General features: G+C 45.4%; 1 protein-coding gene across 2 annotated transcripts in view; it reads right to left on the bottom strand.

Annotated features, from left to right (window-relative positions):
* Positions 1-1513: 1513 nt before the first annotated feature.
* The window catches only part of CYTH4 (cytohesin 4), a 41200-nt gene continuing 15112 nt past the window's right edge, over positions 1514-27601 (bottom strand). For both annotated transcript variants that reach the window (XM_043965075.1, XM_043965077.1), the window contains 9 exons: positions 22411-22529; positions 21442-21522; positions 19736-19848; positions 18655-18803; positions 11228-11339; positions 7862-7938; positions 6547-6618; positions 4158-4312; positions 1514-3414 (listed from right to left, as the gene is read on the bottom strand). In XM_043965075.1, coding sequence (XP_043821010.1) covers positions 3342-3414; positions 4158-4312; positions 6547-6618; positions 7862-7938; positions 11228-11339; positions 18655-18803; positions 19736-19848; positions 21442-21522; positions 22411-22529 — 951 coding nt within the window. In that variant the 3' untranslated portion in view covers positions 1514-3341. The remainder of the gene's footprint in view (positions 3415-4157; positions 4313-6546; positions 6619-7861; positions 7939-11227; positions 11340-18654; positions 18804-19735; positions 19849-21441; positions 21523-22410; positions 22530-27601) is intronic.

Genomic DNA, 27601 nt, shown 5'->3' with positions numbered 1-27601 from the left:
AGAGGAGGTGACATTTGGTTTGGGTTTAAGGTAATTTCTAGAAAATGAAACAAAGCTATAACAAAGTTATGGTGATTGGGGCGTTGTCCTAGGGTTTCAAATTTAGAGGGTGTTGATGACAATTTCTACAGTGTATTCCTTATGTGATCCATTTTGATTCCCACAAAATCCTCTACCCCATGAAATCTTCGACAACAGTCCAGTGTCTCTACTTCCTCTCTACAGGGTAGTGTACTGGCATTGCTAAGGTATCTTTCCTGCTGCTTTCCCATGGAGCAAAAATTCTAAACTGAAAAAAAAAAAGGGCAGCTAGATGGTGCAGGGATAGAGTACCAGTCCTAGATTCAGGAGTACCTGAGTTCAAATCCGGCCTCAGACACTTAACACTTACTAGCTGTGTGACCCTGGGCAAGTCACTTAACCCCAATTGCCTCACCAAAAAAAAAAAAATTCCAAGCTGAAGTTCTGGAATTCAAAAGGAAAAGAGTGGAAGAGAGGGTACCCTAGGACTAGGTGACAGCCTGAGCAAAAGTATGGTGGCAGTAATAAATTATAGTATGCATAGTAAGTTTTTTTTAATCACAGTGTGACCTTACTTGAGTCATTGCATCAAATGGATATCAATTTAATCATCTGTAAAATGGAAGAGATAATACTTTCCCTGCCCATTTCTTAATGGATCAAAGGAGATAATGTATGTAAAACAATTGACAAATAATATGTATTCTTAAAAAATAATATGTATTATTTCTTATAATAATTACTGTTATAAATAAATGGCAATGATAATCTCTTCCTCTCCCTATGGCTTCAAGTTTCCAAGTTTCCCTGCCATCTTTCCATCTTTCCCTTGCTTGCCTCACCCAGCCCAGCCGGCCTGTTAAGGAAGTTCCCTAACAAAAGGGAGTCCCAGTCTGTCTTCCTTCTTTCTTTCTTTCTTTCTTTCTTTCTTTCTTTCTTTCTTTCTTTCTTTCTTTCTTTCTTTCTTTCTTTCTTTCTTTCTTTCTTTCTTTCTTTCTTTTCCAGAGCAATGAGGGTTAAGTGACTTGCCCAGGGTCACACAGCTAGTAAATGTCAAGTGTCTGAGGCCAGATTTGAACTCAGGTCCTCCTGAATCTAGGGCAGGTGCTTTATCAACTTTGCTATCTAGCTGTGCCCCCCCACCCCCACCCCAGTCTCCTTTCCCACCCAGGAGCTGGCTTCATAGGGCCCCTAGGAGGGGAGTAAACATTCTTTTGATTAGCTTTTGGGGGATTTTTATTCTCTCAAACTTCCCTTCCTCATGCTTAGAAAGACTTCTCTGGACCCTGTTCCTCTGTGGAATTCCTCTTCATTCTTTTTTGCCATATCTCTAGGAAGCCTTTTTTGTCACCTTCCCATCTCCACCCCTCCCCTCCCCCAGGCCTCACCTTGGACCTAACATAGCATCTCATGAGGACACTTATATGATCATAGATTTAAAGCTGAAAGGGACCAGAGGCCATCTAGTCCAACTGCCTCATTTTACGCAGGGAAAAACTGAGGCTTGGAGTGGTTAGATGATTTGTTGACGGTCACAGTGGTAGTTAAGCAGCAGTTTTTTATGTACCTATATAGGTGTCTGGCATGTGCCCATATTGTCTTTCCCCTTAGAACATGGATTATTTGAGGGGAGAGAGGGTTTTTTATTTTGTCGTTGTCTCCTCCAGTGCCTGGCTTGAAGCCAATGTGACTAAATACTTGCTCTGATTTATTCAGTCTTCCCCAGTAGTATGGGATTTGGGGGAGAGCTCTGAGAAGTCACTGCCTGTCCTCCACCATCTTGGCTCCACCCAGGAAGTCCTTCTGCAATAGTATGAAAACACCTTGAGGGGAAGGAGAGTTCCATTTTGGTCTTTGCACCCATAGCCCCTTGTGTAGTGCCTGGCACATAGTAGGTGCTTACTAAATGCTTGTTGATTGATTTGAACCTGGGCACTTTGACTAAATCCATTGCTTCTCCAACTGTATCATGCATGCTGCCTTTTAAACTTCTTAATTTATTGATGGAATACTATATATTATGGATCCTTCTGCATGCATTTCCCTCTTGGCCCCACCCCACACTAGACTCTGGACTTCATGGGGGTAGGGCCATGTCTTATCTAAGTTCCACATTTCTCCCCAATAATTAGCCCACAGCTCTATATTTTAGCCCTTTAATCAATGTTAGTTGAACCACATTGTTAGTTTAGTTGACATTTCTTTAGTGATTTACAGTTTCCAAAGGGCTTTCCTTATCTGCCTCTGGGAGGCAGAGGGTGGAGTGTTATTATTCCTTTAAAAATATCCCCAATCTGCAAACATTGGGAGGTGGCATAGTTTGTCTTTGGTTATTGCTGGTGGCTGACACTTGGCTGTCCAATTCGATTGTTAGCTTCTGGAGGATGGGGTGCCCTGTCCTTCTTCCTTTTCTTGAATCTCAGACACACAGGGTGGGACACAAGAGTCTCTGTGACTACTTCTTGACCTTGACTGCAAGGCCCCTCACAATGCAGGGGAGCCAGCTAACTTGTATCCTCAGTCTTTCTGTGGCCCCTTTAGCTGGGGATGGGAAATCAGTATGGAGGTGCAGATACTGATGGGACTGTGAGGTCAAGCCCTGACTAAGTGAGGAGGTTGTGGTCATAGGCTCAGAGAGGACCTTAGATTATAGACCTTAATTTAGAAGGAACCTCAGAGGTTACTTGGTCATCTCCCTTGTACAGATGAGGACACTTCTACTCATAGAGATCGATTAACTTGTCCAACGTTAGAGAGTATATATCAGAAGTGGAGTTGGAGCCCTTCCAAGGGGACTCCCCACCCAATGGGGTGTCTTTCCCTGGTTGCTCTGCCCCAGTTGCTATAGCTTTTGGGCTCAGAGCCCTATGGCCATTCCTGAGGGTCCCCAAGAGCCCTGTCTGGGGCTTCCCAGCCCCCAGCTTGCCTAGTCCTACTCCCCTTTCTGCAGTCAACCCCCCAAAGAGAGGATGGACTAGACAATGGGGATTGGGGTCCAGAGTCTTTCCAACCTCTTCAGGCCAATGCGGATAAGTGCTGCTAGGCCAAGATTCTATTATGGCCTCCTTGGCCAATCTCAAAGAAGTTTCAAGGCCAAGGAAGGGAAGACCAGCTTCTACCACACGGTGGCTTCTTTCCTTGATCCCCCACTCATCTCTCCATTTCTACTTCTACTCCTTTCAGCTCCAGTGGAGCCTTTGGGAAAGTGGGATGGGGGAGGCTGAGGTAGGAGAGGATGAGGCAGGCGGTTGTCTCCAGGGCCTGCTGGTATCACAGGTCACCTCAGCCCTCAAAGGACAAAGTGGCAACCCAATGGTTGCTCATTGTTTGCTGGTGATCTTCTTTTTTCTAGCAGAGAGCAGATCATAGAATGGCACACGGGTGATGCTGGCCCTGGGGAGTGAAAAGAAGGAAAGTAAAGAGCAGTCAGGGTAGGGAGTGGCTTTATCAGAGGGATCCAAGATCAGCAAAGTCAGAGTATCCCATGTCTAGGGCTGGTGCCATCTGCCCAATACCCTCCTTTTATAAAGGAATAAAATGAGGCATAGAGAGTTTGTCCAAGGCCATAAGTGGAAAGTCGGGCTTCAAACCCAGGTCTTATCATTCCAAATTCAATGCTCTCTCTGTTGTACCAATGCTGTTGTTCAGTTTCAGTTGTGTCTGACTCTCTGTGACCCCATTTGGGGTTTTCTTGGCAAAGGTACTGGAGTGGTTTGTCATTTCCTTCTCCAGCTCATTTTCTAGATGAGGAAACTGAGGCAAACAGGGTTAAGTGACTTGCCCAGGTTCACACAGCTAGGACGTATCTGCTGTCAGATCTGTATTCAGGAAGATGGGTCTTCCTGACTTCAGGACCAGGGCTCTATCCACTGTACCACCTAGCTGCCCATTGTACCACACTGCCTCCCTAATTTTGTATTTAAGAAAGGGGAGAAGTTATTGCTGGTAAGATGCTGTTGCACTTGATGGTAGGAGGATGGCCCGAATGGTCCCATCTGATCTTCTCCTAACTTTGAAGAGGCTCTGTGAGCACTGGGAGAATGGAGAGAGGTCAGGCTCTGAAGAACCAAGTAGAGAGAAACCTGCTCTAGGACCATTCCTCCCATAACTTCAGCCCTTCCATCATCTGACCATACCTTATGGCTTTAATCCACTCATCCCTCTCCTCAGGGCTCGAGGCAGAGATCTTGTAGGATTGGTGCTTCCCTTCTACGACCTTCCCATCTCCATCTGTCTTGCATGCTTTGATCTTCTGGCCTTTGCAGTTGGGGTTATAGAGCTCCAGGCAAAACTGAAAGGAAAAGGGGAAAGGGTGAGGCCAAGAGGAACCATGTGGGGAGCTGTCCATCACTGGAGAGAATCAAGAGGAAGCTGGATGGCCAATTGACGTGGATGGGACTAGACTCCAATGGATTCAATTCATCAAGCATTGATTAACATTGCAGCTCTGGAGCTAGAAGGACCCACAGAGGCCATCTGCTACAACTCTCTCATTTTACAAAGAAGGAAACAGGGACCTGAAGTGGCTGCCCAAGGTCACACAGATACTTAAATATCAGAAAGCCAAGATTTGTTCCCCAGATCCTCTGATTCCCACAAACAGTGATTTTTCTACTTTACCATGATGCCTACTCTTTACCAAACTCTGGGAGCATAAAGATAGAAATGAAATAATTCCTGCCCTCAAACAATTTACATTTACTGGGGTGGGGAGAAAGGTTCAGGGGGACACTGTATACAGGGACAAGTATGAATATATGTTTATGTATAGAATGAATATATTCTGTAATATATATGGGAATATGTAATATATTTAATATGTATATACTGTGAATATATGAATATATGTATATGTGTGTATTGTGTATTATACAAGGTGGGCCAAAACTCATGAAAGGGTTCCAATACTTAATCACGCCTTTGTTTTTTATTTTTCATTTACAATGCTATAGCATCTTATACAGTGTATATATAGGAAATGAATTTACATTACGTGAGGGAAATCAAGTCTTGTAAATGGTGATAAAGAAAAATAAACATTTCCCAAAGTTATAAAAACATCGTGACTTTTGGCCCACCCTGTATATATGTATATGCATATATTGTGGATTATTCTATATAATGTGTATATATTATATATAGTGAATTTATAGGAATATATAGAGTGATTATATACAAATATATGTATATAGTGAATATATTATATGTAATATGTATATGTATATGTTGTGGACATATTAATATATGTATATATTACGACTATATGTAGTGAACATTTATTATATATTATATTATATATCATATGTATATAGTGAATATATGAATATATTGTAAAGACAAATTATATCTATGTTCATTTGTCTATGTATATATTGTCCTCTGAACCTCTACACCACCAGTATATGTGTGTATTCAAAAGCATACAAAGGGGTCAGCTAGGTGGCACAGTGGATAAAGCACTGGCCCTGGATTCAGGAGGACCTGAGTTCAAATCTAGCCTCAAACACTTGATACTTACTAGCTGTATGACCCTGGGAAAGTCATTTAACCCTCATTGCCCCACCATAAAGACAAAAACATAAAGACCAACCAACCAAACAACCCCCCCCCAAAAGTATACAAAGGTAGATCCAACGTAGATAGGGAAAGCAGTAATGACTAGGGGCTGTGGGTCAAGACAGGCCTCATATAAGAGGTGTTAACTGAGCTGGTATTAACTAATCTGTCCTTAAAGGAAGCCAAGGATCCTCAGTGTCTCAGGTACTGAAGGTAGGTTATACAAAGGCATGGAAAATGGAGATGAAAGGCAATAGTCTAGTTTGACTAGAACTGTTCAGGTTGTGTCATGCCCCCACCCCCTGCACTGGGGGCTATCATCCTGACCACAAGAATATCAAATCAGGCCGCAGAGAATGGCTTGTGAATGGTGTTTTATCTGAGTTCAATGTCATAGACCCTTTGGACAGTCAGGTTGGTGACACCTCCAGACCCCTCCCAGAATCATGTCCTTTAAATGCATAAAAGACAATACAGAAGACCATAAAAGAAACCAACTCTATGGAAATGCAGTTATCTTTTTTTTTTTTAAAGTTCATAAACCTCAGGTTAAGATCCTTTGGGCTAGATGACCTTTAATTTCAAGATCTTAAAGCAAGATTCTAGGAGGAAGTGGAGGCTTTAATTTTAAAGAACTTTTCTAAGATCTTTGGCAGTCAAGCTGGCTGGGGTGGATAGGAGGGACAGGAAAGCTTTGTTATTAATGGGTTAGCAATGTTTGTAGGCATATGAGAGTGAGAAAGAGAGAGGCAAAAAGATAGAGATGAGATGAAATGAGATAAATAGGAAGGAGGGGGTAGCAAGGTCTTGGAGAGGGCTGGAGGAAAGGTTTTGAAGATCAAATTTTAAAAAATAAAAATAAAATGAGAAAGTGAGCTTGGGAAAAATTTTGGATAACTAGAGAGGGATTTATTAAATTGTTCTCCTAAATAATCTCTGAGGCTCCTCTTTCAGCAACCCCAAACCTACCGGCTTCTTGGGGTCATCCACCTTTTGGACACAGAGATTCTCCAATGGGATGATGCCTCGGGGCTCCTTATCCTGGAAAAGAAGGCAAGAATATTCTTGCTCATGCTGTTTGTATCAACAATACCTGAGAGGGAAGGAAAGGTAGAGTAGACAAGAACCTTATCCTTGTCTGAGGTCAATGGTGAAACCCGTTTGCAAGGATAGAAGAAGAAATCTGAGTAAGGAGTTAGGAGATGCTGTTTTCCCCCAGTTTTCCTCCCTTTTTCCTTAGACAAGCTTCTTAATGCCATTGAGTCTTGGATGAGAGGCATAGTGGAGGAGTGCCTAGGATGCTGACCCTGAAATCAGTGAGACAGAGGTTCAAATCCCACCCTTGACATTTACTAGCTGTGTGATCTTGGGCAAATCATTTCTCCTCTGGTCCTCAGTTTAGTTATCTATAAAATGGGGATAATAGTAGCTAGCACTTACCTAGCAGGATTGTTGTGAGGATTAAATGTAGTTAAGGTACTTTGAAAGCCTAATATTTCAGTTAATTTGCATCCTCCCCAGCCACTCAACTGAGGTACTTCCTGGGTTCAACTGTGAGTCACTGTAAAGACTGATGCAAACGGTAGTCCCCCATGTCTTTGCCTATCTTCCCCCATCTTCTTGTGGCCCTCCAGTGTCTCCTCCCTTCTATCAGACAGCTCCTCCTCCATTTCCTTTGTCATATTCTCAGCTCTGCCACGCCTGCTATCTGTGGGTGTGCCCTTCAAGGTTCTGCTCCAACCTTCATTTTCTTTTCACTTCATACTTTGTTATTCAGTGATTTCATCAGTTCCTCCCGTGGATTAAATGATTATCATCTAATATAGATGATTCCCTAATCTCAGTATTCAGCCCTATCTGGCTCACCTCTGAACCCCTAATTACTTCTCTCCCCATTTCAATCCATCCTCCACTCAGCTGCCAAGGTGATTTTGACAAAAGAATTGAGTCTGACTCGATTTCCACTCCCTGCTCCCTCCCCAATGAACCCCTCTAGGATCCAGAATAATGTCTTTGATTTGACATTTAAAGCCTTTCTTCCCCTGACCCCTCCCTGCCTTTATTTCCCTCTATGGACTCTGTGCTCTAGCTATTTTTAGACCTCCTTGCAAGTTTTGGATTCCACTCCTCCATCTCCCATCTCTAGCTGTCTTCCGTATTTGGAATGATATGCCTCCTCCCCTCTGCCTCTGACTGGCACCATGATAAAATTGCTAGGAGCCAGGGTGAGCTGGGGGAGGAGCCCAGGGCTTGGTCTGGACTTGACCGTTAGGGAAGGGCTTACCGTGGTGAACTCAAAGTAGTAGAGGCAATTATCTGTCAGGATGAACCAACGGCGCTTCCAAGTCTTTACTCTTCCACCTGCAGAGGAAACAAAAGGCAGATGGTGGGGGGCGGGGATGGCAGTCCTGACACTGCCTGCTAGACCTGGGGAGGGGGGCACAAGGAAATAGCTTTTGAGAACCTTCACCCCCACCCAAAAAAAAGCCAAGACCAGGGTATTTGGAAGTTGTCTCTGGACTCTAGCCCCTGACCAGCTGAAGGTGATGGCTTCCCATGCCCTGCCAGCACTTCCTGAGAGCCCTTATCCACTCTATTCCAACACTGAGGGAGGAGAGACCTCTGACCAATTCTTTTCTTTTCTTTTTTTGTTTGGCGGGGCAATGAGGGTTAAGTGATTTGCCCAGGGTCACACAGCTAGAAAGTGTCAAGTGTCAAGTGTCAAGGGTCACACAGCTAGAAAGTGTCAAGGCTGGATTTGAACTCAGGTCTTCCTGAATCCAGGACCGGTGCTTTAATCCACTGTGCCACCTAACTGCCCCCCTGACCAATTCTTGCTACACACAACTCTTTCCCAGTCTGATAGAAGGGCCTGGAGAAGAGAGAGGAGAGAGCCTCAGAGCAGGAAGAGAAGCTGGAACTCCATGGGAAGAGAAGGGCAAATTTCAACAGAACACCAGGCATCAGCCTTAGCCTGTAGCAGCAGCAGCTAAAAGGAGCCTGTGCCCACCTCCAGTCTGAGATGGGAGTCTTCTGCACATCGGTCATCTCTCCATCTCTCTCCTTTCTCTTCCTTCTTGCTCATCCCCTTCCTTTTTTCTCAAAGAGCTCCTCTCTTCCTTTTTCTTTCCTTTCCCTTCTCTTTCTTCCTTCATCTCTTCTTTCTATCACTTCTTCCTTTCTTTCCTATCTGCCTACTCCCCCTCTCTTCCTCCCTTCTCAATTTCTCCTCTTCCTAGGTTTCTTCTCCTCAGCTTCCTTTCTCTAATTCTCCCTTCTCCTTCTTCCCTTCCCCCTTTTCACTCTTTATTCTCCCCCTGGTTTCTGCTTTCACTTCTCTCTCTCTGTCTGTCTCTCTCTCTCCCTTCCTCCCTTTACTCCTTTTTTCACTTCTCTCCCTCCCCTTCTCTTCCTTTTTCCTCTTTTTCCTTCTGCCTCCTCATCTTTATGTTTTTCCTTTTTATTCCTCCTCTTTCCATTTTCATTCTTTCCCTCATCTTTTTTCCTTTCTTCTCTTTCCTATTCTCCTTTTTCTCTACTTTGTTTTCTTTCCTCTTCTGCCCTTCCTTTGCCTCTCTCTCTTTTCCTTCCTTTTTCTTCTCTCTTTTCCCTCTTTCCTTTTCTTCTCTACTCCTCCCTCTGTTTCCTCTTCCCCTACTCTATTTCATTCCTCTTTTCTTTTCTCCTCTCTTTACTCTCCATCTTTTTTCTTCCTATCCCTCACTCTTTCTTCCTTCCCTCCCTCTTTCTTTATTCTTCCCTCCCTTCTCACTCCCCCTCTCTTTCTCCCACCTCTTCTCCTCTTTCTTCCTCTCACCTTCCTTCTTCTTTCTTTCCTTTCCCTCCCATTTCTTTTTCCTATATCACCCCACCACCACCTACAGAAGCAGCAGAAACAAAACCACATCACACCCTACACAAATACACAGACTGATACACACTGTGTGCTCAGCTGCACCATTGTGGATTAGTTTGAAGTTGGGCCCAGCTTTTCCTCTTTCCTCCAACCCCTCTTCACTCTTCTTTCCCAGACCCCAGGGCTCTTCTGCTCCGGCCTTCCTTCCTTCCCCACTTCCCTTCCCCCCTTCCTCTGAACCCAGAGTGTTGCCCAGGGGCTGCTTAGGAATGAGCATGAGGAGCCCACATTGAACTTCATATAGCTGCAGTCACCTCTCTGGTCACTGAGGCCAAGCAGGACAGCCTCTTCCCAGACCATGATGTGACAGCATTAATCTGCTACAAAGAGCACTTTTGATTTAATAAACAAGACCTCAAGTCAGCTTCTAAAGACAAATGTCAGTGGAAGAGAGACACCTTCCCCACACACCCAGGGAAACTCAGGTGTAGACCCTAGTACATCATAAAGCTGCTGCTAGGGCTGGGGACTGAAGTCAGGGTAGAAAAGGCTGGGGAAGAGCTCATCAGGGGGGCAGTGCTTTCTAAATTTCAGTGCCCTGGATCAAAACTCTAATAAACTTCTCCGTAGGTATGGCTCTGGCTATAGGGTCATAAGGAAACCTTACTTCTTAATCCAACCTTGGTCCTTAGGAAAGCCCTTTCAACCAGACATTCACACCTGGGTAAGAATTTAATAGGGCAGCTAGGTGGCACAATGGATAGAGCCCTGGACCTAGAGTCAGGAAGACCTGATTTCAAGTTTGGCCTCAGACACTAGCTGTGTGACACTGAGCAAGTCACTTAAACCTGTTTGCCTCAGTTCCTTATTGGTAAAATGAACTGGAGAAGAAAATGGCAAACCAGTCCAGTATCTTTGCCAAGAAACCCCCGATGGGGTCATGAAGAATTGAACACAACTGAAAAATTACTCAACAACAGGAAGAATCTAATATCCCACCCCATCTATACCTTATCTATATCCCCCTCCTTCAGGAGGCCTTGGCTGAATCCTGGGGGCAACAGTGACCTTCTTCAGACCACACAGAACATTCTGCTCCATCGTCCAATGTATTCATTAGGTGCTAATAGAGATATTTGCTTTGGCATTTTATCCCCTTCTTGGTCTCTAAACTCTAAGACCATCCATAGGGCCATAGGTTTATGGACGTTAGAGATCATTTAGTCTAATCTCTCGTTTTAGAGATAGGGAAGATTTTAGAAATCAGAGAAGTGACTTGTCCAGGGTCATACAGAGAGCAACAGGCAGAATAGGAACCTGGCTCCTATGATTCAGAGTAAGTGTTCTTTCTGATTTTAGCCTATCTCATCTAGGGGCTATGTCATGTTTCAATCTTGTACTTTCCCCAGGGTAGAACACAAGATTCTGTACACAGCAGACGAATTGAGAGCGGTTGGAAAATTCCTCCTGACTGTTCCTAGACCAGAAAAAATGTCTAGTCTCCTAGCTCTAGAGCTAGAAGGGACTTTGGGGGTCATCTAGGTCAACCCCTTCATTTTACAGGAGAGGAAACTGAGGCTCAGAGAAGGTGAATTGCCTAAGGTCACACAGAGGTGTCAAAAGCGGAATTTGAACTCGGGTCCTCAGACACCAGAGCCTCTTTCCTTTTTTCTTTTTTTAATTAAATTTTTTTTTCAGAGCCTCTTTTCATTGTACCACATTGCCTTCGAACCATGCTGAGGGGGATCTGCTTGCAGGTGTTTTAGGGTGGCGGAGGGAGGACATTGCTCTCACCCAGTTTGAGGAGCCAGCCTTCCCGGTCTGGATTGAAGAAGGTGTGAGTGAGGTCGTTCCCATCGTCCTCTGGGATGGAGAAGGGCTCACTCTTAATGCTGTCAAAGAGATTCTGCTCAGGGGAGAGAAGAGAGGGGTTGGGAGTATGACACAGTCAGTGTTTGGGCTCTCTGACTGGAGAAAACCCTAGAAATAGGACATGGGCTGCCCTGGGGGGGTATTCAGGGACTCCTGGGGGAATTTTGGTTCGCCTACACTTTTACATGGAGATAGAATCATGAAATGTCAGAGCTGGGAGGGACCTGAGAGATCATACATTTCACATCATTTCACACATGAAGAAACTGAGGCCCACAGACATGAACCTCGCCGAAGTGTTTAGTGGGAGATTTGAGTCTAGAGCCCATCTCCCACTCTCTACCCCTCTGCTTCCAAGCCCTCACCTGCCAGGGCTTGTGTGAGCTGCACTTTGTACACAGTAGAGCAAGAGATGAACGGTGTTATTACGCTGATCCCCTGGAGAGATAGATGAAGGTTTGCTGGCTGAGGTGGGTTTCAGGGCAGATGGGGCTCAGTGGAGGCTTAGGAAGGAGGGGGCTCTCAAAGACTGCTGGCTCCCTCATCTCAGCCCTGAGGGGGAGGCGCAGTGAAATCCGGCTAGTGTTTATAGGGCTTCAGTCCTGCTGTCACCCCCGCAGGCCAAGCAGCTCCGAGCTGCCCTCCCAGAAAGAAGCCGCTGACAATCCCACGTGGCCAGCTGCCTGTTTGTCCAGGGCTCTGCCTCGGGGAAGCAGTCTCAGCACCTCTAATGCTAGACAAATATTTGGAAGCTACCTGGGGCACGCAGGCTTTGAGGGTTTTTCCCAGAAAGCCACGGGAACACGCAGATGCTTCTGTGGTCAGTTTATCAGCCTTTCCCTCCTACTTTGGGGAACAAAACCTCATCAGGCTGAGCCCGATTTCCTGCATCCTTCAAGCATGCCCCCACGGGGAAACCCTCCTGCCTCACTGTTCCCCTTCCCCACCCACCCACCCACCCACCTGAGTTCTGTTCTGTGAGTCTGTCATTCAGAACCTAGATGGGTCTGTGCTGGAGGGGTTGGGGTGGGGCTAGGCAGTACCAAGGAGTGAAATGAGCCCTGGCTTGGCAGAACTGGCCCTGGGCACCAGCCTGGGCACAGAGCAAACTGTCTGGAGAATGTTGGGCTAGTTGGTCCCCTCTTTGACACTTGATTCCTAAGCTATACAATGAAGGGGCTGGACTCTCCTAACTGACATTCCCTGTTCTAAGGCCCCTCCCAGGTCTGACATTCCCTGTTCTAAGATCCCTCCCAGTCCTGACATTCCCTGTTCTGAGGCCCCTCCCAGGTCTCACATTCCCCGTTCTAAGATCTCTCCCAGTTCTGGCGTTCCCTGTTCCATCCTAGCTCTAGTATTCTATTTTCTAAGCTCCTTTCTAAACACTAGGTTGAAAATTCAATGATTCTGTGATGAGAAACAGACCTGAATGGAGATAGGCATTTGTGTGTCAGAAATCTCCTGGTTGCTCCCCCTCATCCCCACCTCCTTTTTTATCTAAGATAAAAGATAGCAGCCTGAAATATGTTCTTTAAGAACTACATGCAAATCCTTCTTGTGCCTTCCCTGCAAGTGGTAGAAAGGCCACGAGGAGGAGATGGGGAGGGTGCAGAGTCATAACCAGTTTCCTGACACCAACTTGCTTTCAGTTCCCCATGAAAATGGAAGTGGGTGGGGTGTCAGCAAAGGGAGGAGGCAAAAGAGTCCGTAGAATGGAAATTCACCAGTGAAGAAGTCAAGGAAGGTGGGAAGGAACTGGGTGTCCAGGGTTACTCCTGGTGGTCCTGGAATCTGGAGGACTGGGTTCTAGGCTTGGAGCTGCCACCAACTGGCCCTTTAACCTTGACATAGTCCCTTCCCTTTTAAAATGGATTAAATTAAAATGAAGGGAAATCATCTAGCTGGTCTCCAGAAGCCCTCCCACCTCTAACCTTTCCTGTTCTAAAGCCCCTCCCAGCCCTGACATTCCCCGTTTCAAGGCTCCTGTCAGATCTGGATCCTCTGTTCAGGGTCTGACATTCCTTGGTCTAAGCTCAAAATGCCAGCATTTTCTGAGCAGGTCCCTGTTGGAGGTTCTTTGCTAACACAAAGGGAGAGAGACATCATGACAATGGGGACGCTCTCCATTTCCCTTTTTTTTTTTTACTAATAATTGCCTATGTCCTACTGGATCCTCACAACAATCCCAAGACTCAGGCAAGGTGGAGAAACCACTGCCCAGAGAAGGCCAAGAACAGGCAGCTAATATCATATGGGGGCAGAGGTCGGGCAGGCATCCAGATTTTCTGATTCCAAGGCCTGGCACCTTCCACTGCTTTGCCTGGAGGGATCCTGAAAATCAGAAAATCATTTAATCCTTCACGGGGCATTGTGCACTAAGGAGAACAGGGACAAGAAGAACAATACTTGCTGCAATTACTCATGATATATATATATATATATTTTTGGTGGGGCAATGAGGGTTCAGTGACTTGCCCAGCATCACACAGCTAGTAAATGTCAAGTGTCTGAGCCCGAATTTGAACTCAGGTCCTCCTGAGTCCAGGGCCAGTGCTTTATCCATTGCGCCACCTAGCTGCCCCTAGATACTCATGATAATTAAGTCTAATGAAAGCCCCTTTTCTCAGCTCCCCAGGCCCTCGATTCTTATGTAGTCGTGTACAGCTCTTACTACTCTCACAGAATTATAGAATCTGTGACTTGGAGGGACCTTGAAAGCCATCCAGTCCCACCCTGTTCTGAAACATCAGTCCTCTTCCCACTCAAGTAGAAATCCAGCCTCTGCTCTGAGACTACTAAGGATGGAGAGCTCACTACCTCCCTCCCAAGGCAGCTCCTTCCCCTTTTGGAGGTTTTCTGTAAGGAGGTTTTCCATGCGAATAAGCCCAAGTCCATGACTCTGCAACATCTCCGCCTCCTCTCATTTCTGGCTGCGCAGAATAGGGCCAATTCCTCTTCTACTGGACAGGACAGGCTTTTAGATTATTGGAGACACTTATCATGCCCCTTCCTAAATTTTCTGTTCTCCAGGCTAAACACTCCCAATTACTCTAAGTGAATTTCATAGCGTCCCTTCTTCATTTTGGACATCATTTTATATACCAGGGGATCTGAATCTTTTTTGAGCTAAGAACCCCTTTGGCAGTCTGGTGAATTGTTTATTATTCTTCTCAGAATCATGTTTTTAAAGGCACAAAATGAAACACCCAGGATTACAAGGGAAGTCATTTCTGTTGAAACAGACTTATCAAAGTATTGTTTTTCAAAAGAAGGTCACAGATCCAGTGACTGAAGCCGGGGTTCCCTGGTACTTAGTGGTGGGGAGGGCTTGGGGTGAGGATAGGGTCGAAAAAGGTAGGAACAAGTGTGCTTATGGCCCTGAGCATAGTTAAGTGGAGGGGGCAGCTAGGTGGTGCAGTGGATAAAGCACCGGCTCTGGATTCAGGAGGACCTGAGTTCAAATCTGGCCTCAGACACTTGACACTAGCTGTGTGACCCTGGACAAGTCACTTAACCCTCATTGTCCTGCCCCCCCCCCAAAAAAAAAGATAGTTAAGTGGAAAAGGTGGTGCTAAATTTGAAGTCACAGGACCTGAGTTTGAATGCCACTTAATGCCTGTGTGACCTTAGATAAAAGTAATTTGATTTTCCCTAGTCTCAATTTCCTTATCTGTAAAAGGAGGAGGCTAGACTGGCTCTAAGATGATAAACTTCATCATTTTTATTTGAATATATATTCTTTCCCCTCATATATGTTAAAACAATTTAAAAACCTTTTTTTAAAAGTTTTGAGTTCCAAAGTCCCTGCCCCCTCCCTGAGACAGTAAACAATCAGATCTAGGTTATACATGTGTGGTGATAAGCCCCACACACATTGGGTTATTTGAATGGAGATTTACCCATAGAGCAGGTCCTTTTTTGGGGACCCTGGGAAAATGGACTTAAGCTAGGCTAAATGCTCTCTGGAGCCCTGGAATCTCTGTCCCAGGGACTTCACAGCCCACTGAGTCCAACCCACACCTGAACAAGAATCCTATCTCTGATATCCCTGAGAAATGATTCTCCAGCCTTTGCTAGAGGCACCTCATTCTACTGTTGCATTCCTCTGAATTAAGAACCTATTTCTTTCACTAAATTGAAATCTTCCTCCTGGAAACAAAACTCCGTCCATTTTCCTCTTCATTTAGCCCTTGCTGCCAAGCTGAAATTGGTGGGAGATGAGAAGGGGTCTAAGGGATGTAATCCTGACCCAGGCTTAAAGAATCTATAGAGATGTTGTAGCCCTTCCCAGATCTGTCCCCTACTGTCCCCCAGTGTCCCTTCGCCTCCCAGATACAGAAGCCCCCCCCAGGAGGTTGGAGTTGTATCAAAATTGAATTAAGGGGGGCAGCTAGGTGGTGAGGTTGATAGAGCATTGGCCCTGAATTCAGGAGGACCTGAGTTCAAATCTGGCCTTAGACACTTGACACTCACTAGCTGTGTGACCCTGGGCAAGTCACTTAACCCCAATTGCCTCACTAAAAAAAAAATGAATTAAATGAAAACTCTACATCCCCCCTCACACACACACACACACACACACACACACACACATTTCCCCCCTAGGACATAAGAGATACAGACCAAGATTTAATCAAGCAAAGAACTTAGATAGTCCTGGATGGAAAGAAGGCAAAACCCCACCTTTGGGGCTGCCCAGAGAGAAATCAGAAACATAAAATTAGAAAAAGCAGCAAGAAGAGGCTAGAACAATAAAAGCGGAGTCTGGTCCAGGGCAGTGCAGTCAACCCTGGTCCTAAAGTCAGGAGACGTAGGCTATTACTTCAGCTGAGCTGCCGTCTACTGTGTGGGCTTGATCCATTCCCATCCCTTCTCTGGGCTTTTGTTTGCTCATCTGTACAGTGGGGAGAGTGGGAGTTGCATTAGGTCCCTGCAGGGTCTTTGCAAGCATGAGGTGAGCTCACAGATGTCAGGCCCTTTGTAGACCTTCCAATGCTATACTAGCATCTGGGATTATTGCTGAATGTCAGCAAAATGGGTTGAAATCAGAGGCCAGGGATTCGGGCTCCAGCCCTGGCTCGGGGACCAGTTGGCTGTGTGACTTTGGACGAGTTATTTGGTTCTCTGAACCACCACGGGGGATTCCCTGGTGTGGAGGGAGGAACCCCAGCACTGGAGTCAGATGTCCTGAGCTCTGCCATTTCCTATCTGTGTGACTTTGGCCAAGTCACTTTCCTTCTGTGGCCTCACTTTTCTCACCTACAAAATGGTGGGAAGGGGGTAGGTAAAGAGGACAGATCATTGAAAAATTCCTTCCTGATACTGATGGAAAGTAGTGCAAGCTTCTCTATGGAGGCAAACGTAGTTTCATTCTTTACATCCACTCGGTCCAGTTTGGTGGCCGGCACGTAGTAGGTGTTTTATAAACGCTGTCGATGGACTGAGCAATTGCCTCATCCATAAAATGGAAGACCCCATCTAACTCTGGGCACTGTTTTGAATCTCAGTGAAGACAGTGGAGATGAACAAACACTACAGGTTCTCTAATAATGCAGCGTGCTGTTTATTATTCACAGAAGAGATGATTCTAGAGAAAGCCAAGAAGCAGAGGCTGAGTAAGGCCTTTGCAGGATGGATGCTGCCGTGAGCAGAAATAGGCTTCAGTGCCAGCTTTTGGGGGGCTCTCCAGATGACAAAGCACTTTCCTCTCAATGACTCCTCAAGGTCATTGGGCAGGGATGAGTGCCCCAATTGGCAGGTGAGGAGATTGGGATTGGTGGATCCACGGGGAGGCAGGGTTTAGTCCTTTTTCAATCATGTCTGACTCTTCCTGACCCCATTTGGGATTTTCTTGGTAGAAATATTGGAGTGGTTTGCTATTCCTTCTCCAGCTCATTTTACAGATGAGGAAACTGAGGCAAATAAGATTAAGTGACTTGTGCGGGGTCACACAGCTAAGAAGTATATGAAGCTGGATTTGAACTCAGGAACATGAGTCTTCCTGATTTCAGGCCAGTTCTTCTAGCCACATGGGGAGGCAGGGTTGTTGTTGTTCAATCATTTCAGTCATGTCTGACTCTCTGTGACCCCATTTGGGATTTTCTTGAAAAAGATAGTGGAGTGGTTTGCTATTTCCTTCTCTGGCTTATTTGACAGATGAAGAAACAGAGGCAAACATGGTTAAGTGATTTGTCCAGGGTCACACAGCTAGGAAGTGTCTGAGGTCGGATTTGAACTCAAGCCTTCCTGACTCCAGGCTCAACATTCTATCCACGTGGGGAGGCAGGGTAGTGCTTCTGCTCTGGAGTCACCTGGCCTTTAAATCCTACCTGTATGACCTTAAACAAATTACTTCCCTTCCCTGGGCCTCAGTTACCAGCTCTGTAAAAAGAAAGGGCTAGACTGCATGCTCCCTGAGGTTCCTTTTAGCTCTATACCTGGGATCCTGGGGCATCCCATCACTAGAAGGAGGCATGTGCTCCAGCCTCCTTGCCTGGATCCCCTTTATAGCATCCACAGCAAGTGGTCAGCCAGCCTCTGGCTCAGTATGGGCTTGGAATCTGGGGCACTGGGAAGATGGAGCATTGGACTTGCTTGAAGTCCGGGAGGCCATGGCCTTAGATTTAGAAATGGGAGGGTTTTTCACACATTCTGCCCAATCCTTCCACTTTAGATGGGGAAACTCAGGCCCAAAGAGTCTTGCCCAAGATCACACAGTAGAGAGTAGCAGAGGATACAATCAAGCTTAGACTGACTGACTTCAAATCCAGTGGTCTCTCTGGTACCAAACTGCCTTGAGCAGAATGTTAGAGCCAAACCATTGCCTGTCCTGAAGCCCCTCCCAGCTCTGACATCCCCTGTTCTAAGGCCCCTCCCAGCTCTGACATCCCCTGTTCTAAGGTTCCTCCCAGCTCCAACAATGTATATCAGAAAGCAATTAGCAAACTTTACAATATTATACAAGTCTGAGTTATTATTGAATTAAATAGAAGGAAGGTTTGCCTTTGGAACACAGACCAGTGACTTAAGTAACTACTCGCTTCTCCCTGAAGCCAAGGTTCAAGGACACACAGGTTGTCAGTATTAGGGTCTTTGACTCCCATTCCCCTAGGGAAGAGGTGGTCCACAAAACTCCCTGGTGAAGTCTGAACCATATTTAGATGTGGTCGGGAAATGTTTCATAAAATAAATAAAAATACAATGCTACATAGCTAATGTTAACTTGTGGTTTTCTAAGTCAATACACATTTGAGTTTGACAGCATGGTCCTGGGGACCAGGTGAGTACAGATTCCTCAGTGACCCCAGAAATGATGGGGCTGGGGCTGGGGTTTGGGGGGTAGCCAGTACCTTCAAAAGCTCTTCAGGCAGGTCTCCACCTTCATTGATCCCTCGGTTCATGGACACAAATCGTTCAAAGGGGGGCTTGTCCCGGACATTGGGGTTGTGCAGACTGGTGTTGAGCATGATGACAGAGAAAGACAGGACATAGCAAGTGTCTGAACATGAAGGATGGAAGAGAAGAAGGGTCACAATCCCTGGAGTATGTAGGGTTCCACATCTACCCTTCGGGGCATCAGATGTCACTCTCTTCAAGAAGTCCTTGCCAAGGGCTACACCTGGCCTGAGCTAGAAAGGATAACTACTCCCTTTTCTATTCCAACATTTGATTTATGAACAATGTGGTAAGGTAGCTGTGTGATCCTGGGCAAGTCATTTCCCCAGCACTGCCTATCTTGAGGAGCTGTTTGGGAGAAAATTGCTTTGAAAACTTAGACCATTTCTTTTGCAGGGCAATAAGGGTTAAGTGACTTGCCCAAGGTCACACAGCTAGCAAATGTCAAGTGTCTGAGGCCGGGTTTGAACTCAAGTCCTCCTGAATCCAGGGCCAGTGCTTTATCCACTGCACCACATAGCTGCTCACAAATTTAGAGCATTTTAGAAATGATTGCTAACATCACTTGGGTGGGAAAGGAATTTTACACAAATGATCTCCTTTGAGTCTCACAACAAATGGAAGGGGTTTCCACAGTGGGAATCCTACACACCGAAGAATAATAACAGCTAATATTTATGTAATATTTTAAAGTCTGCAAAGCTCTTTATAAATATTACTCATTGAATAAAACCAGCTACCATTTCTACAGCACCTACTATGTGCCACACACTGTGCTAAGTGCTTTACAATAATGATCTCATTTGATACAACAACCATGGTGTGGTTATTATCCCCACTTTACAGATGAGGAAACTGAGGCAAACAAAGGTGAAGTGGCTTGCCCAGGGTCACCAGATGGTAAGTGTCTGAGTTCAGATTTGAACTCAGGTCTTCCTGACTCTAGGTCCAGCTTTCTACCCCCTGCACCACTTCAGACTGCAGCTGACTGCATCTGTCCCTTCCCCCCACTTGTAAAGGTGAAAATTCTCTTACCTGTGGACTGGAAGACATCTGGGTTGCAGAGGCAGTAACGTGCTGCAAAGGCCTCCATCATCCGATCGATCTTCTGGGCTTCCCCAGGAAGCCTGAAGCTCCACAAAAACTGTCTGGTAGGAGCAGAAGGGGTCAGGGGCTGCTGGAACCTTGGCCCCGTCCCCTCCCTCCTCCCACCTCCCACTTGGCCCTCAAGGCCAACTTCAAAATCCATCCCCTCCATAAGCTCATTTGGGCCTCAGTTTCCTCTCCTGTGAAATGGGGAACTTGGACTTGTGGGCTTCTAAAGTTCTGACATTCCCTGTTCTAAGGTTCCTCTCCCAGCTCTGACATTCTGTGTTTTCTAAAGGCCCTCTCAGGTCTCACAATGATTTATGATTTCAATTCTTTCCTAACTAACCCTCGCCCCACCCCAATAATTCTTCTCTTCTCTAGAATACCTCCAGCCTTTATAGTATGTCACTCACATAACTGTGCCAGACTGCACAGAGTGCTGCGCCTGGGAGTCAGGAAGACCTGAATTCAAATCCTGCCTCAGATACTTACTATCTGTGTGACCCTGGGAAAGTCATTTAACTTCTGCCTACTACAGTTACCTCATCTATAAAATATAAGCAGCAAACCACAGCACCTACACCCAAAGGTTGTTGCGGAGCTTAAATGAGATATTTGTAAAGTGCTTAGCACAGTGCCCCAAACATAGTAGGTCTTTAATGAATGTTTCCCTCCTTCCTTCCTCCTTCCTGCAGTTGTTGTGAGGATAAAATGAGATGATGTTTGTAAAATGCTTTGCAAACATTAAAGCAAGATATGATATGGTATGGTATGGTATGGTATGGTATGGTATGGTATAATATAATATGATGATTTGATATAATGTAATAAAATACAATGTGATAAAACATAATGTAACATAACATAATAGAATACAATACCATACAATATAACATAATATACTACAATGTAATATAATATACAAGCTAGTATTACTGTTATTAAGTATAAAATTTCTCTCCTGAATAGCATATATATGGATATATATTACTATTATTAAGTATACATTTTATCTGCTGAATAAATGAAATTCAGAGCAGGGAGGCAGTGGAAAGAATCTCTGGATTCAGAGGTTCTAGGTTAAAATCCTGTTTCTAACACTCCCTGTATAACCATTCTTAGTCACTTGACCTCTCTTAGCCTCAGTTTCCTCATCTGTAAAATGAAGGCAAATGAACTCGGTGACCTCCAAGGTCCCTTCCAGCTCTGGATCTATGAAGCCTTGTTCCTTCTTCCTCGATTCTTCCTTGAAGCACTTCTCTGCTGTGGGAGGCACTTCATGATCTTGCTTTCTTTGCTGATGGTGGTTGGATTTATGATGTTCCTTCTTTGAAAGACCCTTATTTGTGATCCTGGGTCATCTGCTACCCTCTGGATCACACAGGGAGCTCTGAGCCCTCTAAACTGTTCTGTGACATTGATAGCCATTCTCTCCTACATTCCTGTTCAAACAAACACAAAGGTCTGACTTCCGCTCCCCTCTATGTGGGGGTCTTTCCCTATTAGAATGCAATCCCATTTGGGATAGAGATGGTTTGCTGCTTATATTCATATCCCCGGTGCTTAGTGTAGTTCTTGTTCCAGAGTAAGCCATTAATCAATGTTTTCTATTCGTTCATTCATTCCTCCATTCTCACTGTCATGGCACTCACCTCAGCGCCTGAACTAGGTTGAGGTTGGCAAACTCATGTAAGTCCACAAAGGCCTGAAGGATCTTGAGGTTGAATGGATCCCTAGGAAAGGGATGGAGGAAGAGAGAAGAGGGATCAGACTCTGCTCTCATTATTCACTCTTTCTGGCAATTTCTCATGTGTCTTCAACTTGGTATCTTTTCTGAATTCCCTGCACATAGTAGGTCCTTAATAAAGAAATGCTTGGTCAGTGAAATTGAATTGCACATCTCCTCAGAGGTGGAGTAGTGACTGGGGTACTGTATTTGGAGTCAGGTAGACCTGAGTTCAAATCCTGACTTAGATGCTTACTAGCTGTGTGCCCCTAGGCAAGTCACTTAATCACGCTTTGCCTCAGTTTCCCTATCTATAATGTAAGAGGTTTGAAAGTCACTTCTGGCTCCAAATCTGTGCTTCTATGATCTATATTCCAATAGGACGTATATTTCTCAAGGATAGGGACTGTTCCATTTCATGTCCTCAGCACCTAAAATAGCACTTGACACATTTAAGTGCATTAAGTAATAAATCCTTGTTGAATGAAGCACGTGGTCATTTCCTTTGCTGGGAGACCTGTGATGATGGGGAGATCACTACCTCCAGAGGAAGCTCATTACACCCTGGGACAGCTCTGAGTATTTGGAAGTTTCTTTCTCATCCTACCTTGTACCTTTGTCCTCAGAAAGGTTCTGATTCTTGGGGGCTAAGAGGCCCTGATGTGAAATTAAAAAGAAAAGAGCCCAATGTGTCCTTGAGATCACTACAGACTTACCACGTGATCTTTGTCAAGTCATGCCATCTCTATCTCAGTTTCCCTATCTATGAAATGAACCCCCCATCCCCACCCCGGGATCACACATGCAAAGTTCTCCAATGGTTTAAAGGGCTGGTTGGCTGCTACTTTTCCCACTAAGCCTAGGGCTGGCCAGGGGAGAAAAGGGACCTGCTTACCTCTCCCCCAGGTAGTCCCCGATGGCCGTCTTATTGAGCCCCTCCCCTTTATATAGAAACTGGGCGATTTCTTCTATATTGGAGGAGAGAAGCTTGTGTTCAGTAAGATACTGGATCCCCTGGGGGTAGCAAAGAGAAGACACAGTGAGGAAGAGGTAGTGACTATCCATCTGTCCAACAGTCCCTGGCATGGACCAGGAACCCTGCTGGAGGGGAGGGTATATACAAAAGACGCCATCCCCAATCTTTCATAGCTCCTGATCTGAAGAGGAGGATATCATGTTTTACCAGAGTGCAAGCTTCCTGAAAGCAGACTCTGTCATGTTTCATCTTTGTAACCCTAGCGACTAGCACAGAATGTCCAACAGAGCTGACTTAGTTTTGGAGAGAGAAGAGTTCTAGACTGGAAGTTAGGAGACTTGGGCTTGAGCCTCAGCTCTGATGCTCAGTAGCCATTAGACAGCTGAACAAGTCAATTCACTTTTCTGTGATTCCCTTTTCCCCTCTACAAAATGGGAATAATAATGATAGCACCGTATACTTCACCCGTTGGGATTGTTATGCAGGCAATATTTGGTAAGAGATGAAAGCTATTATTTATTAATGATTACTGAATTACAAACAGAGTTACCTAGCAGTCACTCGACAATAATTTATCAAATGCCTGTGTTATGTGCCCAGTACTGGACTAGGTGCTGGGGATTCAAGTACAAAGGGTAAAATGATCCCTCCTGACAAGGGGTTTCCATCTCTAGGGGAGAAGAGTTTATATAAAATTCTATAGAGTCTATAAAAGTCTATAAAATTATAGACGTTGTAAAGGTAATGAGTTAGATTATAAAATTATGAACAGGGTAAATGTCAATATGAACAATGTAGTTAAATACAAGGTGGTTATAGGAGGGAGGGCATTCTGGCATCAGGGATGGCCAATGCAAAGGCCAAAGATGGGAAATGGAGTATCATGAGTGAGGAAGAGAGAGGAAGCCAGTTTGACTGGATCATAGAGTGTAGAAGGGTTGGTAATGTCCACTAAGGCTGAAAATAGGCTGGGGTCAGGGTGTATAGAGCCTTAAAGCCAATCAGAAGAGCATTTGTTTCATCTTAGACTCATTAGGACACCACTGGAGTGGTCCAGTAAGGGAGTCACATGATTAATTAAGGAAAATTACTATGTGAGGGATGTATTGGAATGGGGATAAACTTAAGCCAGAGAGACCAATTAGGAGGCTGTCATATCAATCTATCAAGAAGTGATGGGGGTGAGGGGCAGCTAGGTGGCGCAGTGGATAAAGCACCAGCCCTGGATTCAGGAGGACCTGAGTTCAAATTCGGCCTCAGACACTTGATACTGTGTGACCCTAGGCAAGTCACTTAACCCCCATTGCCCCGCAAAAAAAAAAAAAGCGATGGGGGGGTCACAGAAAGGGGGCCAGTCTCAGAGTCAGAAAGACCTGGGTTCTATTTCTGCCTCTGACTCGAACTGGATGTCTGAGTCTGGGCCAAAAAATCTCCTGGGCCCTGGGCATTTCTCTAAAGTTGTAGGTTATAGGGAAAGTGAGGACCTGCCCAGATCGAAGAAGTTTCCTCTCTAGGGGGCTCATTGTACGAACAGGTCGCAAGCCTAGACCAACAGTTTTTTTTAAGCCAGTGATCATAAAAATAATAGGATTTTATGGTCTTTGAGGATTGCTCAGGCTGAAAAAAATTATCATCCTGTGGTCCAACCAAGCTTCTGCCACCTCTTGGTCCTCAGAAAATGTTTTACTACTCAGTCCATACTGAAAAAGGCTTGCTTGGATGCTTCAGTGGATAGAGCATGAAGCCAAGAGTCAGGAAGACCTGAGTTCAAATTCTACTTCAGACACTTATTAGCTGCTTGACATAAATCATTTGACTGATGTCTACCTCAGTTTCCTCATCTGTAAAATGAGGATAATAATAGCACCTACCTCACAGGATTGTTGTGAGGACCAAATGAGGTATTTGTGAAGTGCTTAGCATAGTGCCTGACATGCAGTAGGCGATAAATAAATGTTAGCTATTGGGGCAGCTAGGTGGCACATAAAATACCAGCCCTGGATTCAGGAGTACATGAATTCAAATCCAGCCTCAGACACTTGACACTTACTAGCTGTGTGACCCTGGGCAAGTCACTTAACTCTCATTGCCCCGCCCCCAATAAATAAATAAAAAGGAATAAATGTTAGTTATTATTATCATTATAAACTTTCCAAGGCAGAAGGATCGACCAGACTTGTGCTCTGCTGGCAGAGCCACCAAGAAACCAGGCTCACATTTATTCCAGGACGAACCATCAGAGGAGGAGGACAAAGGCAAAGGAAGGGGAAGAGGAGAGGGAGAGGAAAGCATGTTTGGTTTGCTGGATTGTCTTTATCCCTAGAAGCTGCAGATCTGATTGGAAGGACACAGACCTGCCTGGGCAGGCTCCTGGTCTTCTGGAAGCCTCAAGGAAAGTATGAAGCATGCTCAATCAAAAGCAAACACATTTAATAATAAAAAAAAGGAGTTTATATACACATATGTAAGTACCTATATGTGCATGTATGTTTGTATATATACAGGCATGTGTGTAAATATGCATGTACACTTATATTTGGGTATCTATATACGTGTATATACACACTATATAGATGTGGGTATATATGTGTGCACATACATATATTTAGGTATACATATAAGTATAGAAATATGACATAGGTAAATATGTATATGTGTATACACACATATTTAGGTACCTCTGTATAGATGCATACATAGGTACATGTGTGTATATATGTACACACATATTTGGGTATACACATATATGTATATGTACACATATATAGGTAAGTATGCATTTACATTTACATATACACATCTATCTATCTATCTATCTATCTATCTATCTATCTGTCTGTCTGTCTGTCTGTCTGTCTGTCTGTCTATCTATCTATCTATCTCCAAGCCAGCAGAAAGCATTGGCATAAGACCAATATTGAAGTTCCTGTCCTTGCTGAGGGGAAATTGAGGCAGGGAAGCCTCCAAGAGGGAATTAAAGAGTGAGTGGTTGGGAATTGGGAGGGTCAGAGTGCATCAGGTTTTCCATTTGCTCTGCTCCCACATCCCCAGCTGAGGCAGGATTTGAACTCAGGTCTTCCTGACCCCAAGTCAAGTCACTCTGCTATCCCATTGCCTAAGTACTTGAACTCCACTCCCGCAGTGCTCTCTTGGCTGCCATGTTTTTGAGCTGGCTTAGAGGAGCTCACCAAGTATAACCCTTTCATTTTACAGATGGTGGAACTGAGGTCTAAAGAGGTGACATAATTTGCTTGAGGTCAAACAGGCAGAAAGTGCCAGCCCAGGGATTCAAACCCTTGATCTCAGGTCATTCTCAGGCAGGGGATGTAAACAGACACAGCTGAGGACCAAGGCAGAGCATCTCCTCACTGGGCTGCCCTTAGCAGGGGCAGGGTGAGCTGTCCTCTGACTTCAGCTGTTGCTGTCTTCTCAGAGACCTGTGGCTGGAGCTTTGTAGACTAACTTCATTCTGAGGGGCTGCCCAACCACCTCTCACTAATCTCACAGAATCTGCCCAGAATTTCCTTCTCCATTCCTCTTTCTGGGCATCTTCCCAGCCTGGCTACCAGATAGAGAGGGCTGTGGTCAGCAGAGCAGCCTGTCTGCAAGACTGGACCTGGGCCAGGCATAAACTAGGGATGCAGAGAAGGCTGGACAGCATGAGGCCCTTGGGGCAGGGGGACAGAGGGAGGTGAGGGCAACCACCAAGTCTAGATCACGGCAGGACATTTCCAGGATTCTGGGCCGGCCACCTTCAGGCTTCAAGGAGCTGGTTTGTGCTTTCTTCCTTCTCTGCTTGCCTGGCAGGGCTGGGGGCAGAGGGGCCAGAGATAGGGTATCGACTTGCCCCAGGGAGAGAGAAGGTATGTTTCCATCAGGCTCTGTGTGTGTGTATGTGTGGGGAAACATCTGCACCATTGGTGCCGTTGGTGTGTGAGAGAGGGGAGGGGGAAGGGCAGAGCAGCTGGATCATACCACTGGGTTCTGCCACTTGCTGCCCTTTTGGTCTCAGGCCTCAGTTTCCCCATCTGTCAAATGGGGAAGTTGTACTAAATGACCTCTCAAGTCCCTTCCAGCTCTAAATCTAGGATTTTATGATCTGTAAAATGGAGATCGGAACCCTTCAGCTTCCTGCCATACAGGGCTACTCTGAGGAAAGCCCATGGCAGGCTTTAGAAAGTTCCGAGGAGGGGCCGCTAGGTGGCGCAGTGGATAAAGCACCAGCCCTGGATTCAGGAGGACCTGAGTTCAAATCAGGCCTCAGACACTTGACACTTACTAGCTGTGTGACCCTGGGCAAGTCACTTAACTCTCATTGCCCCACAAAAAAAAAAAAGTTCCGAGGAATGGCGATTGGCTTCCTTACCCAGATTATTTGGGGGAATCTATGATTTCATCAATGGGGCACAGACTACAACCCTCCAGAGCCTTAGTGGTTGGTTTGGGGGAGTTGTTGTGGCCAAAAAAACTCATCCCTCTGCCCCAAGTGGGGTCAACGTTGGGGATGAGTGGTGCTGACCTTGGCCTGGTTACCCAGACATGGGGACCATCACCTGCCTCTCCTTGAAGTCTCTCCTACCTCTCAGAAGGCCAGGGGTCTTGATGAGGTCATCAAGAGAGGACTTTGATGGAGGAATAGAAAAAATTATTGTTGTTGTGAGGCACAGTAAATAGGAGGCTAGTCTTGGATGCCCCTGGGAATTCTCTAAGACTGGACATTGCAGATGATTTATTTAGGGCTTACTATGTGCCCAACACTGTGCCAAGCATTTACAATGAGCTCATTTGATCCTCCCAACCACTCTGGGAGGTCAGTGCTATTATTATTACCATTTTTCAGATGACAAAATTGAGGCCAAAAAAATAAATTAAGAGACTTACCCAGGGTCACACAGCTACTACGTGTCTGAGGATAGATTTGAACTCAGATCTTCAGACTCCAGACCCAGCAGGCACTCCATCCACTTTGAGACCTAGCCACCCCCATATCTACATCCCCATACTAATGAAATCAAGGGTCAACCCACATTCCCTCCACACACACGACCAGAAAAAACAATGTTTGCTCTTGGCCTATCTTTCGGAGAATATCCGATTGTGGAGCACCTTC

This window comes from Dromiciops gliroides, chromosome 5, assembly GCF_019393635.1.
Source record: "Dromiciops gliroides isolate mDroGli1 chromosome 5, mDroGli1.pri, whole genome shotgun sequence".
Lineage (NCBI taxonomy): Eukaryota > Metazoa > Chordata > Mammalia > Microbiotheria > Microbiotheriidae > Dromiciops > Dromiciops gliroides.
Note: the sequence above shows the minus strand (reverse complement) of the source record. Positions and strands in the feature narration are given on the sequence as shown.